At 51.0% G+C, this 13151-nt stretch overlaps 1 protein-coding gene across 1 annotated transcript; it reads right to left on the reverse strand.

Moving 5' to 3' along the window:
- Positions 1-1262: 1262 nt before the first annotated feature.
- On the reverse strand, positions 1263-4209 carry LOC136457816 (probable leucine-rich repeat receptor-like protein kinase At1g68400). Its single transcript, XM_066457823.1, has 2 exons — positions 2508-4209; positions 1263-2413 (listed from the first exon to the last, which is right to left on the reverse strand). The coding sequence occupies exons 1-2, from the start codon at positions 3928-3930 to the stop codon at positions 1722-1724; spliced, it is 2115 nt and encodes a 704-aa protein (XP_066313920.1). The 5' UTR covers positions 3931-4209; the 3' UTR covers positions 1263-1721.
- Between the last annotated feature and the right edge of the window lie 8942 nt (positions 4210-13151).

Here is a 13151-nt window from a genome sequence, read left to right on the forward strand (position 1 = left end):
AGAGAGCGAGCACTGGCCAGGCGCCAGGGGCAGGGGCAGAGCGCAGAGTACTAGACTGTACGCTTTCAGGTTAGGCTGATGCACTGCGCGGTTGATTTCCGATGGTTCAGTAATAAGGCTGCGTTTACTTCGTTTTTATTTGACAATTAGTGTTTAATCATGGATTAATTAGGCTCAAAACGTTCGTCTCGTGATTTCCAACCAAACTGTGTAATTAGGTTTTTTTTGTCTACATTTAATGTTCCATACACATATCGCAAGATTCGATGTGATAGCTACTGTAGCACTTTTTAGGAAAGTTTTTTTTAGAACTAAACACAACCTAAGCTAAAACGAATGATTCAATAGCATTCTATGAGATAGTATTATGTGAGAGAGAATAAGCTGAAATAAGGTGAAACATACCTGCAGCAGTAGATCAGTCGAACACCGTCTATAGTAGGACTGCGTGCTGCTGAGACGGAGGAGACGTTTGTACTGCTGGGCGTGGCCGCTGGCCGGTGGCCGCAGCTGCAATGATCGTCCAGGACTGTGGCTGCAGGACCGGGACCCGGAGATCTTTTATGATGCCGAGGTGGATCGAGAGGGGCTCGTGGTCCGTTCTGTTCATGCCCGCTGGCCGCCTAACCAACATTGAACTCATCAGTGCGTCCATGGCCAACGTCGCTCATTCGCTGAGCCCTTGGCCCTTGGGGGATCATGGCATGGCAAGTGCAGGCTCGCAGAGTTCCGGGACAACTTGTACGCACCATGGCCATGGCGATGCAAGCGACTGATGACGACGCGCTTCCAGGCAGGACAGGACAGGACAGGACACAGGAGGCAGGCATGAGCCCAGGAGCCATGGCAACGCGTCCGAACTGCGAACCGCACAACACAACAACGCCGATTCAGGAGAATTGTGGAGTTCCAACGTCCCTTTCCTTCGCATCAGGGTTGCATTGCAGCGATGCAGGGGCGTCAGCGTGAGCCCCTCCTCTCCTCCTAGGCGGCAGTAGGTCGTGCGTGGAACGGCCGCACGGCAGGCAGACACCGCAGCCGATGAGACGGAGACAAGACGGCGAGGATGTGTCCAAACCACGTCATCATTACACACTGACGCCGGTCTCACTCGTCCCGTCCGTTCAGGACCCAACGGTCCGCCACAGCCCACAGCCCACAGCACGCAGCCCTCGCTGGGCCTGCTGCTGCCCTGGATTGATTAATCAGCGAATGAGGACATTATCACACTTATCCAATCACTCTCAGTACATTACAGAACTTAACTAATCAATCACACAAGCATCCGAGTTCTGACAACGCCTCCAAACAGCAGTTAAACCGTAAAGGAGCCGCCAGCCGCCATGAATCAGTGCAAGTTGCTGTTCCAAGGACATGGTTACTAGCGCCAAAAAGGGACAACCCACTGTAGCCGTAAAAGAAGAAGCACCAAAAACAGTCATGATCCACTCACGCAATTAGCACAACTTTTCTCACACAAAACGCGGCCGCAGCTACTCACTCTAGGGATCTACTGCCAGTTAAAAAAGAACAGGAGCAAAACGATCAGAATCAGAGCCGGCCCAACCATTACACACGCCGATCACCGGATCCAACGGCCCTGGCTAATCCACCTCACCCCCAAAAGCAACAAAAATTAAAATCGAAGGCACCACCCATCACAAGGCAATTCCGAAGGACCACCAACACCACCAGGTCGCCCCGCCCCCGCGCGCCCTCCGTCACTGGCTGAGCGCGCCGCCGCCGCCGCCCTCGGACACGGCGGGCGAGTCGGAGACGCCGGAGGACTCGTCCAAGGACGACTCGTGCGACGGCGACGCCTCCACCCCGCACGCGCGGACCTCGTCGATCATCTTCACCACGTACCCGATCTTGGGCCGCTGCTCGGGCGCCGCCGCCGCGCAGCTCAGCGCCAGCTGCAGCATCGCCACCATCTCCTCCTCGATGCCCTTGTCCTTCATCAGCTCCAGGTCGAACACCTCCGACGTCCACTCCTCCCGCACCACGGACTGCACCCACCGCGGGAGCTCCACCACCACGCCGCCGTTGGGGAGCTCGCTGCCCGGGTACCGACCCGTCAGGAGCTCCAGGAGCACCACGCCCAGCGCGTACACGTCGCCCTTGTGCGACGCCCAGGGACGGGGCGGCGGGGGCGCCTCGGGCGCGCGGTACCCCGCGGAGCGGGCCGCCGCGGCGGCCGGGGTCAGCTGCGCCAGCCCGCAGTCCGCGAGACGCGCCACGCCGAATCTGTCCAGCAGGATGTTGGTGCTCTTGATGTTGCCGTGCGCCAGCTTCGGCGTGCCGCTGCCACGGCGCCCGGAGTGGTGGATGTAGGCCAGTCCGCGCGCGGCGCCGGCCGCAATGCGCAGGCGCGCCGCCCACTCCAGCGGCGTGCGCCCAGGGCCCCGGTTCCCTGCATCGTCATCATACACCATAGGCATGTTTCAATTCAGCATTCAATCAAGCCAACAAAAACTATTCACGAGACAAGCAGATCGAGGACTTGCCGTGGAGGACGGAGAAGAGGCTGCCGTTGGGCATGTACTCGTACACCAGCAGCTTCTCGTCGCGGGCGTAGTAGTAGGCGTTGAGGGGCACGATGTTGGGGTGGCGGAGGCGGCCCAGCACGGCCATGTGGTGCTCGAAGTCCTTCTTGGACGCGGCCGCCGGCGCCGTGGCGTCACGCAGCCGCTTCACGGTCACCACGGTTCCGTCGTCGAGCACGGCCCTGTACGCCGTGCCGCACCCGCCCTTCCCCAGCATCTCCGCGGACGCGCGCAGCAGTTCCTCCAGCTCGAACCGCCTCGTGCCGCCGTTGCTGCAGCTCACGTCCTCCAGAAACACCATCTTCCCGCGCTCGAACGTCGCGCCGCCAGCACCAGCCGCCGCGACCACCCCGGCGGCGCCGTAAGGGCTCGAGGAGTACACTATCTTCTCCCCCTGCCGGAGGCGCCGACCGCTCCGCCGCCCGGAGAGGCGCGGCCAGAAGTAGCAGAAGAGCAGCCCGGCCACGAGCCCCACCACGGCGAAATCCCCCGCCACAATTGCCACCACGGCGGCGCGGCTCATCTTCCCCTTGCCGCGCCCGCCTGCCGCCTCGGCTCCCGCTGGCTCCCCCGAAGGCGAGGACGCCGCCACCATGGCGGAAGCCGGAGGGCAGTCCCCCCCTGTCGCGGACGCGTTCACCGCCGCCGACGCGTTGGGCTGCTGCGCCTCGTCCTTGCACGGCGGGAGCGGCGCGCTGCACAGACCGACGTTCCCGCCGAACGACGCGGCCGGGAACGACGCCATCGCCGCCGGAATCCTCCCGGACATCAAATTGTTGGAGACGTTGAGCTCCTGCAGCCTCGGCAGCGCAATGGCGTCGATCCCACCGCTGAGCCGGTTGGAGTCCAGCCTCAGGGTGAGCAGCCTGTCGAGCCGGCCGAGCTCGGGCGGCACGACGCCGGACAGGTTGTTGGACGACAGGTCGAGTCGGTACAGGCGGTACAGCGCCCCCAGCGACGGCGGGATCGGGCCGGACAGCGCGTTCCCCGCGAGGAACAGCAGCTTGAGCCCCGCGAGCGGCGACAGGTCGGGGATCTCGCCCGAGAAACCGTTGCCCTTGAGGCTGAGCACGCGGAGGCCGTCCAGCCTCGCGAGCGCCGGGAGCGCGGCGGCGCCGGAGAGGCCGAGGCCCTCGAGCACCAGCCGCGTGACGCGGCCGCCGGCGCAGGTGACCCCGCGCCACGCCCCGGCGCACGGCGCCGGGTTCGCGGACAGGTTCCAGGTCGCCAGCGCGGCGCCGGACGGGTCCGCGACGAGCCGGAAGTCCGACAGCGCCGCGACGTCGGCGTCCAGAGAGCCGGCATTGGCGAAGGAATGCAGCGGCGGCAGGAGGAGGAGGAGCAGCAGCGGCGGCAGCAGAGCAGTGCTGCCGTTGGGAGGCATGCTCGTTTCTTTCTGTGTTTTCTTGGGGGCTCGCGGTCAGCGCCCGCGCTACTCGCTCCGCTGCAAGTAGGAAATGGACAGCGGCGAGAGAGACGGAGCCACGGTGGGTTGGTTCTTGTCTGTCTGGTGCCCGTTGCTTCCCTCTCGTCGCACCGCACGGACAGTCGCTCGCTGCCTGCCCTTGTCGCTTGGAGCCTTTTGCCCTCCCGTCTTTTTACAGCTTTTATTTAGGGTGCGTTTAGATCCAAAAAATTTTAGATTTTGGCTTACTGTAGTATTTCGTTTGTATTTGATAATTAGTGTCTAATTATGGACTAATTATGTTCAAAAGTTTCGTCTCGCGATTTCTCGACCAACTGTGTAATTAGTTTTTTTTATTTACATTTAGTACTCCATGCATGTACCGCAAGATTCGATGTGACAGTTACTATACAAAATTTTTTTTCAACTAAACGGGGCCTTATTACTGGAGCACGGGAGCAGGGAACAGTGAAGCCGCTGCGACCGTGGCCCACCACTTGGGTGCGGTGGCGAGTGGCGAGTGGCGAGCGGCGAGCTGCCTTAGGTACTGTAGCCGCTTGCAGAGGAGTGGAGGAGCAAAGGCGATGGGATTTGTTAACTGAAGAAACGGTACGGAGCGGTGGCGTTGGCGTGTTAAACAGCGGATGACGCCTGGGCTCCACACCATACCGCTGTTCGGCATCATGGCACATCGTTGTCGCGGTGGGACCGATTCATTACCAGTGGCCTCGGGATGCGTGGTAACGGCGGGTTGGAGAGCAGAGACGATCGTGCGCAATCCGGAGATCATTATGGCGCCAACAGGTCGCGTTCCCGCGCGCGGCAGAGGTTGGTGGCGGTGCTCCACTGCTCTCGTACCAAACTTCAGTGACAGCAGTGCAATTCGAGGCGCCAAGGCCGGCTCACAACTTCCCTCTCGTACCAAACTGCCATTCGATTGCTGTTACTCCCTCTATCCTAAACAGTAGCTAGACACTAATCAAAACAGACATCTAAAATAGTTAACACTTCAGTTATAAATCCTAGCAAATGTTTATTCAAATTCTTAGCTAACAACCGGTCAACATCCGTCTTCCTAAGGGCTTGATTGGATCCTCCTGTAAATTTTAGACATCTAAAATTTTAGAGCACGTTAGCTTAGTTTTCATGTATAATGCTCTAATATAAGGTGGGCTAAAGTATAGAGCTAACTTTGAAGCTTTAGCTCTAAAGTTTAAAGTTCTAAAATTTAGAGTAGAGAATCAATCAGACACTAAAAAAATATCGAAATGGGAATAAAACCATAGAGGCACCATGCACACGGAGATTAGATATATTTGAAAGTGCAATCAAGCCTTAATTGTGGGTTTTAGTAATAATGACCACGTAATTAGAGAACTAATGAGATTTATCGTGATGACAAACAGAGAATTTATATTCGAGGATGCTACACGAGACGGAAGAGCCCCCAATTATAAATGTAGATGGCTTCAAACCTAAAAGAGGTTTAAATTCTTTTATATATTGAATTTGAGTATAGAAAAAACCGTACTATAAAGGGGTACACAATGCTTAAGCTAATATGTGCTACCAAGTGCTCAAACAACCACAAGCATCCTCAGATTCACAGCCAAGACAGTCTGCCTTCACTATTACCCTTGCTGTCTTGCGTAGTGCGGCACTCCCGCACTTAAACAGAGGTTCGCCCAACTCCTTGGTCGTGGGCTCTGGCTCTCCCGACCCTTTGGTCGCGGGATCCGGCTCGCCCGACCCCTTGGGTGCGAGATCCATCTCGACCGTTCCCTTGGGTGTGAGCTCAGTCTCACCCGACCCCTTGGTCGCGGGATCCGGCTCGCTTGACCCTTGGGTACGGGCTGGCTCCGGTTCGACCGACCCCTTGGTCGCGGGATCTGGCTTGCCTGACCCTTGGGTGCGGGCTCTGCCTCGCCCGACCTCGAGGCCGCGGGCTTCGTCTCGCCTGATCCCTTGGGTGCGGTGTCTGTTGGGGCTGGGGGTATATATACCTTTTCTTTTTCTCCCCAACGGCTATCTACGATTTAAGTGACCGTTGGAGGCTGAGTGTATATATACCTTTCCCCTTCCTTCTCAACGGAAACCAACCAACTCTCTTCTTTCTCACTTCAGCATGCCCAAAACAGAGCAAGAGCTTTCTCTCTCACACTCCTTTGTTGACCTCAAGCCCTCAAGTAAATCCATTAATTTTTCCATCATTCCTTGAGGAAAAAGGGTCACAAACTCGATTAGAGAGCAGCTCCATTGATTCCCAAACTCTAAAGAGCACTTGGTTCATCTTTTGACCGGCGGTTGTATTTGTTACTCTTGGAGCTTGGCTCCTAGCTGGCTAGAGCGGCGTCCGTAGAGCTTGCCAACTTGTGTGGCAACCCCGGGAGGTTTGTAACCATCTCTTGAAGCTAATAAACTCACCCCTCATCTCAAGAGTATGTCTCTTGACTTAAGAACGAGGAAGGGCTGAAAAGCTCTGAGCCTTAGTGGCTAACCTGAACAACATGAAGGTAGGCAAGCCTTGGTGGCGAGTCAAACCACGAGATAAATGATTGTGTCATTTGTGTTTGATTTACATTACTTGCATGATATATTGTTGTTGAGGTGATTTCTAGAGTTTGAGGCCATCTACTTGTGTGTGGTATTCCCACCACTTTCAATTGCCGATCCATGATCTACTACCCTGTAGGAAGCTAAGAAATATACCCAATCTAAATTTCATTGAGAAGTTTTTGAACTATGAACTAATCTCTCCTGCAGGTGCGGTAGTGCCACACTCATAGAGCGACAGTGTCGTGGGTGAATTTGACTTCAGTTTGAGTTAAATTTTTATAGGCCTATTCACCCTCCTCTAGGCGTACCAGAGATCCTACAAGTGGTATCGGAGCTAGGTTACCTCGTGTGCACTTCACCGCGTGAGGTATGGAGCCTGGGGGAGGATCCGGTGTTGTGAAGCCTATCAACGTTGATCCGGATGACGTTGGGCTACATGACACCAACAATAGTGAGGTTAGTGCCTCTACAGCAAGTAACTCCACGCTCTCCGCAACTAGAGGCAACCGATGCCAAAAAAGCTTAAAATGAAGAAGAAAGAAGAAGAAGGACAACTAGAAAAGAGAAAAGAGAAGCAAGAGAGAAGAAGAAGAAGAAGGAGCAGCATCAGTTAGAAGAGAAGAAAGCAAGAAAAGAAGAAAAATGACTCAAGAGAGAAGCTAGAAGAAAAAGAAGAGAAGTAAGAAAGAAGGAGGAACAAGAAGCAAAAGCCTCCAATGCATCTTCAAGTGAGCTATCTAGCAGCTCCGAAGATGGTGATGATGATGAGTCCTACCAAGTGCATAGCAAGAAGGACAAGAAAGAAAAGGGCAAGAAGAATGACGACAACAAATATGACGTCGTATCCTTTAACTATTCTTTTATGTCTATGACTAACCATGATCGTAAGTCTTTCATCAATGTGCCCACAGGCAAATCACCTCATTTCGATGGGACTAACTTTGCCAAGTGGAAGCATTTGATGAGAGCCTATCTGATAGGTCTTCACCCTGACATTTAGGACATTGTTTGCAATGGATTTGAGCCACCGGTTTATCCTAAGAATCCAACCATGGAAGAAATGAGAATAATTCACCTCAATGGTCAAGCTACTAGTGTGCTACTTAGTGCCTTGGATGGTGATGAGTACAATAGAGTGATTGGTGTAGATGTTGCCAAGCAAATTTGGAATACCTTACATCTTGCACATGAAGGGGTTGACAAAGTGAGAAAGACAAGAATTGATTTGTTGATGTCCAAGCTCAACTGATTTGTTATCTTAGATGGAGAAGGGTCCCAAGAGATGTTTGATAGGTTGATGACCATGGTGGGTAAGATTAGAGGCTATGGTTGTGATGAGCTAGATGATCATAAAGTTGTCAAGATTATGTTAGAAGCTTATTTACCAAGAAATGAGACTGTAATAACTCTAATTAGAGACAAGAAGTTTGAATACTTCACACCAAATGATGTACTTGGAAGGATCTTGACCTTTGACATGCAAAGAGAAGAAGCAAATAAGAGGAAGAAGCTTGGAGAATTGCAAGCAAAGCTAGAAGGCACCAAGATCAACAAGGATGTAGCTCTCAAGGTCAACAAATCAAGCAAGCAAGGCTCACTAGCAAGTCCAAAACCAATAAGCAAGCTTCAATTAGCAAGCCCAAAGCAATCAAGCAAGTTCAAAAAAGAGTAGAGACCACCTCATCCTCTAGCGAGAGTGAACATGATGATGACCAATATGAGAAAGTGGATGATGTTGCTCTCTTTATGAGGAGGTTTCACAAAGTGTTGAAGAAGCAAGGGTACAAGGTAGTAAAGAGAAAGTTTCCAAACAAAAAGAAGAGGACATGCTACAATTATGGAAGTACCGATCACTTCATTGCCAAGTGCCCACATAAGATCAAGGAGAACAAGTATAAGAAAGAAAAGAAGGAGGACAAGGCCAACCAGAGAAAGAGCAAGAAAAACATGGGAGAAGCTCACATTGGGCATGAATGGGATTCATCTATTGAAAGCTCAAGTGAAGAAGATAAGAAAGTTACAACCATTGCTATCTATGAGCCATCTTCTTCACCAACTCTTTACCAACATGTTCGATGATGACTACTACTCCCCTCATATTTGTCTTATGGTAAAGGGTGAGAAGGTAAAATCTAAATCTAAGGCCAAAGCTCCTCCAACTCCATCTCCTAGTGATATATCTAGTAGTGATATTAGTGATACCTCTAGTGATGATGAATCTAGTGATGAAGAAATTGATAAATTAACTAAAAACTTAGATGAAAAGACCAAACTATTCATCACTAAACTAATAGAGGAATTAGAGAGTGTCCAAGCCAAGCTAGAATCTAGAGAGAAAACTCTTACCAACAAGAGGATCTTTACACTGCTAGCAAGAAAGCTCTTGCATTAGAGAGAAGTGGGGTGAAATCCTTGCACAAGGCCTTGGCCAAAGAACAAGGGGACCATGCTATCACAAAGAAAGAAAATATTGCTCTCAAGAAAAAGTATTGTGACTTCGATGAAAAGCACAAAGAACTTGAGCTGTAATATAACATTCTTTGGGATAGCAACTCACATCCCTCTAAGGCAAATGATGCCTCTACTACCTCCATTACACAAGGTTGTGGAAAATATTATAATATTAATTTGAATGCTTATTCCACTAACCTTGCAAACATGGAGACAATGAGAAAAGAAATTGCTAGACTTAATGAGATCATTGGCAAGGGCTGCTTGAGTGGTAAAGCTCAAGTAAGTAATAAGAACACAAATGATTCAAAAGTGCCTCAATTCAAGCAAGGGAGACACCCCTCAATCAAGCATGGGCTTGGGCACACTGCAGGAGCCAAGATAAATGGAAGAAAGATCATAAATGACTATGAGCGTGTCAAGTTTGACAAAAAGGAAAGAGTTGGTACAGATCAGCCTACACAGACAGCGATAGTGTCATAGTCCAGAGTGGCAGTGCCGTAATGAAGGCCAGTTGTGCCGCTCCCCGCAAAAATGGAAAGGTTGCTCTAGATCAAACTAAGCCTAAGAAAAAGGTGTCCCAACAGAAACAGGTTCAGCAGAAGCCAAAGGAATCAGTGTGGGGCACTATGAACAAGTATGCCTACCAACCAAAGTTTCAACCACCTCGACAAAGCTTGACTTCGTGTTTTGTTTTAAAGAATAATAGCGGTGGAAAAGTGGTTGCCAAATATGTTGGAAAGGAAGCCGATACATATAGGAATACTTCTATTTGGGTTCCTAAATTTCTTATGAGTAACATGCAAGGCCCCAAGTCTAATTGGGGACCTAAATCAAGCAACTAAATATGTTTTGCAGGCATACTCCTCCAGTGGATCAAGTTTGGTGCTTGATAGTGGATGTACAAATCATATGACTGGAGAAAGGAGTATGTTCTCATCATATATCCCGAAGATGGACTGAAATGAAAATATTCTCTTTGGAGATAACTCTAAGGGCGATGTGATTGGTCTCGATAAAGTTGCTATAACCCTTGAGCATTCAATTACAAATGTTTTATGTGGTGATTCGTTAGGTTACAATTTGTTGTCCGTCTCTTAATTATGCGAGATGGGCTTCAATTGTCTCTTTACGGATAAGGGAGTGAAAGTCTTTAGAAAGGGGGATTCCTCTATTATCTTTATGGGTTATTTAAAAAACAAGCTTTACTTAGTTGATTTCAACAAAAGTAAAGCTAATATCTTGAGACCTGTTTAGTGGCAAAATCTAGCATGGGGTGGCTTTGGCATCGCCGAATAGCCCATGTTAGGATGAAGAACTTGGCCAAACTTCAAAAGGATGAACACATCCTTGGGCTAATAAATGTTCACTTTGAGAAATATAGGATATGTAGCGCTTATCAAGCCGGAAAGCAAGTTGGCGTACCTCACCCACCAAAGAGTATCATGACCATGACGCAACCATTAGAGCTCATACACATAGATCTCTTTGGATAGGTCGCCTATCTAAGTATCAGGGGTAACAAATATGGTCTTGTCATTATTGATGATTATTCCTGTTTCACTTAGGTATTTTTCTTGTTTGATAAGTGTCAAGTTAGAGACAAAGTGAAGACTTTTGTTAGAAGAGCTCAAAAGGAGTTCAGTCTCCCCATCAAGAAAATGAGAAGCGACAATGGGACCAAATTTAAGAACACCCAAGTTGAGGAGTTTCTTGATGAAGAGGGCATCAAGCATGAGTTCTCAACTCCATACACCCCCTCAACAAAATGGTGTAGTAGAGAGGAAGAACCATACACTCATTGACATGGCAAGGACAATGCTAGATGAGTACAAGATGCCAGACATCTTTTGGTGTGATGCCGTCAACACCGCTTGCCATGCCATCAACCGCCTCTACCTACACAAGAAGTTGAAGAAAACTTCATATGAACTTCTAACCGGTAACAAGCCTAAGGTGTCTTACTTTAGAGTGTTTTGGTGCAAGTGTTTCATACTTAACAAGAAACCCAAAATCTCTAAGTTTGCACCTAAAGTTGATGAAGGTTTTCTTCTTGGTTATGGATCAAATGAGCATGCCTATCGTGTTTTCAACAAAACCTCTGGGAGAGTTAAAATAGCGGTAGACGTGACAATTGATGAATCTAATAGCTCTCAAGTGGAGCAAGTTGATTCAAGTGTTGTAGGAAATGAGCATCCACCATGTGAAGTAATCAAGCAATTAGCTATTGGTGATATAAGACCACAAGAAGACGAAGTCACTGAAGTAGAGGTTCCTCAAGCTGCTGATGAACAAAGTTCCACTGATGTACCTGATGCTGAGGGGAGATGACCCCTGCTACAAATTAGCAGAGTGACAGTGTCAGGTACCATAAAAAGGGGCCCCCTAAGCAAGAACCAAAAAAATCGCTTAGACCCTGTAAAAATCAAAGCCAAAGAACAACTACCGGCTAACCCCCACCTTGGCCGAGGCTCAGCTCGACCGCCCGGCCCACCTCGAACAGTTCTCCGCCTTGCTCGAGGCCTCGCACGTAAGGCCTCGGATGGGGTATCGATTCTCTGTCTCGCTTGAGGCCTCACGCATGAGGCCTTGGATGGGGAACCGATTCTTCGTCTCGCTCGAGGCCTCGCACGTAAGGCCTCGGACGGGGGACCGATTCTTCGTCTCACTCGAGGCCCCACACATAACGCCTTAGATGGGGTGCCGATTCTTCACCTCGCTTGAGGCCGGCTTGGCAACAACCCCGTCGCCTCCACCTCGACCGATTTTCCTAACAGAACGTCACATCCAACTAATGCGACCAACCACTCCTGTAGTGTCAGCCGGACGACGGCTCGACACAGTAGAGCGACTGATGAAATGGGAAGTCGCATCAACACCATGCCGTTCGAGACGGGATGGGGCAAGGGTTACCAGCCACTGTGCTCAGTACTGTGCCCACGACTGACGCCCGCACTACACTGTGCTACCTAACCCCTGCTCCAAGAACAATGTGGCGTGGGGAGTCAAGTCCGGGTCACTGTAGTCTCAGAATTAGTGTACAGGACCAACTGCTCCCTCCGAGCCTCGGCAATCCACTTCAGGGTCTCGGTAGCCTCGGGATTCATGCCCGCTGAGCCCCCCACGATGGCTTGGCCTCGGTACCAACTGAGCCTTAGCTCTTTACGCTGTCGACATACAGCGGGCGGCACGTCGTCCGCCATGCCCTGCGTCAAGCTATCACTGGAGCTCCCACATCGCATAGGATCGGGCATGACTGGCGTGTCGCTCCAGTGCATCAAGAACAAAGACCGCTCCATCGACCAAACTACCATAGTGATAAGCTACAGGGCTTGGAAACGCCACCTCCGCTCATAGGACGCCGCATAGCGAACACATGTATCACCCCTATCCCCCCTTCAACTATAAAAGGGAGAGACCAGGGCCATTTCTAGAGGGATAGACGGACGTAGACTCAGGGCACAAACAGATAGAGGGTCGTAGATAGAAGGTAGACTTAGACGCTCAGACGAACACACGCTCTACACTCTATAACACACACGCTTCCCCGCTGCCTGAGATCAACATCTCAAGCAATCCACACCGCTCCACGCAGAGACCTGGGACTAGCTCCCTCTCTTGCCCTGCTTGTAACCCCCTACTACGAGCACTTCGGTGCAAGGAATACAAGATCAATCTCTTAGACTGGACGTAGGGCATCTATTGCCCAAACCAATATAAACCTTGTGTCTCTTTGCATCACCATCTGGGATTAGGGGCACACAGTACATTTTCACTAGTTGGTTGAGGGCCCGCCGGTCCAAAACACCAACAGTTGGCGCACCAGGTAGGGGTTCTACTACATGTCAGCTTCGTCGTCCCAACAAGTTCTGGATGACAGACCCTGTACGACCACTGTGTCTTGGCACGGTGATCTGGTTCGGGCGCCTAGAGTTCATGTCTCTAGGATGTGAGTACGATATGGTACTCCTCACACCTAGAGCCCCACCGACCGAGAACGACACCACGCACCAGCAGCCTAGGCATAGGCGGTGCCTGGGCCATTGCTCTCATCGCGCTCGCCAGGCATAGTGCAAGCGGGACCACCCCAACACCACGCAAGCTTAGGGCGATGCACCACGCTCTGCCGGTACCCCATGCTCGGCTGTTGGTACGGAGTCCTTGGTTGGGGACCTGTCTAGCTTAAGCCTAGG

This window comes from Miscanthus floridulus, chromosome 6 (genome assembly GCF_019320115.1).
Source record: "Miscanthus floridulus cultivar M001 chromosome 6, ASM1932011v1, whole genome shotgun sequence".
Classification (NCBI taxonomy): domain Eukaryota; kingdom Viridiplantae; phylum Streptophyta; class Magnoliopsida; order Poales; family Poaceae; genus Miscanthus; species Miscanthus floridulus.

Excerpts from the sequence above, each read along its gene's own strand:
- LOC136457816 (XM_066457823.1), bottom strand. The coding sequence starts at position 3,930 with ATGCCTCCCAACGGCAGCACTGCTCTGCTGCCGCCGCTGCTGCTCCTC. Across the intron at positions 2,414-2,507 it reads CCTCTTCTCCGTCCTCCACG|GGAACCGGGGCCCTGGGCGC; the intron begins GCAAGTCCTCGA and ends ATGACGATGCAG.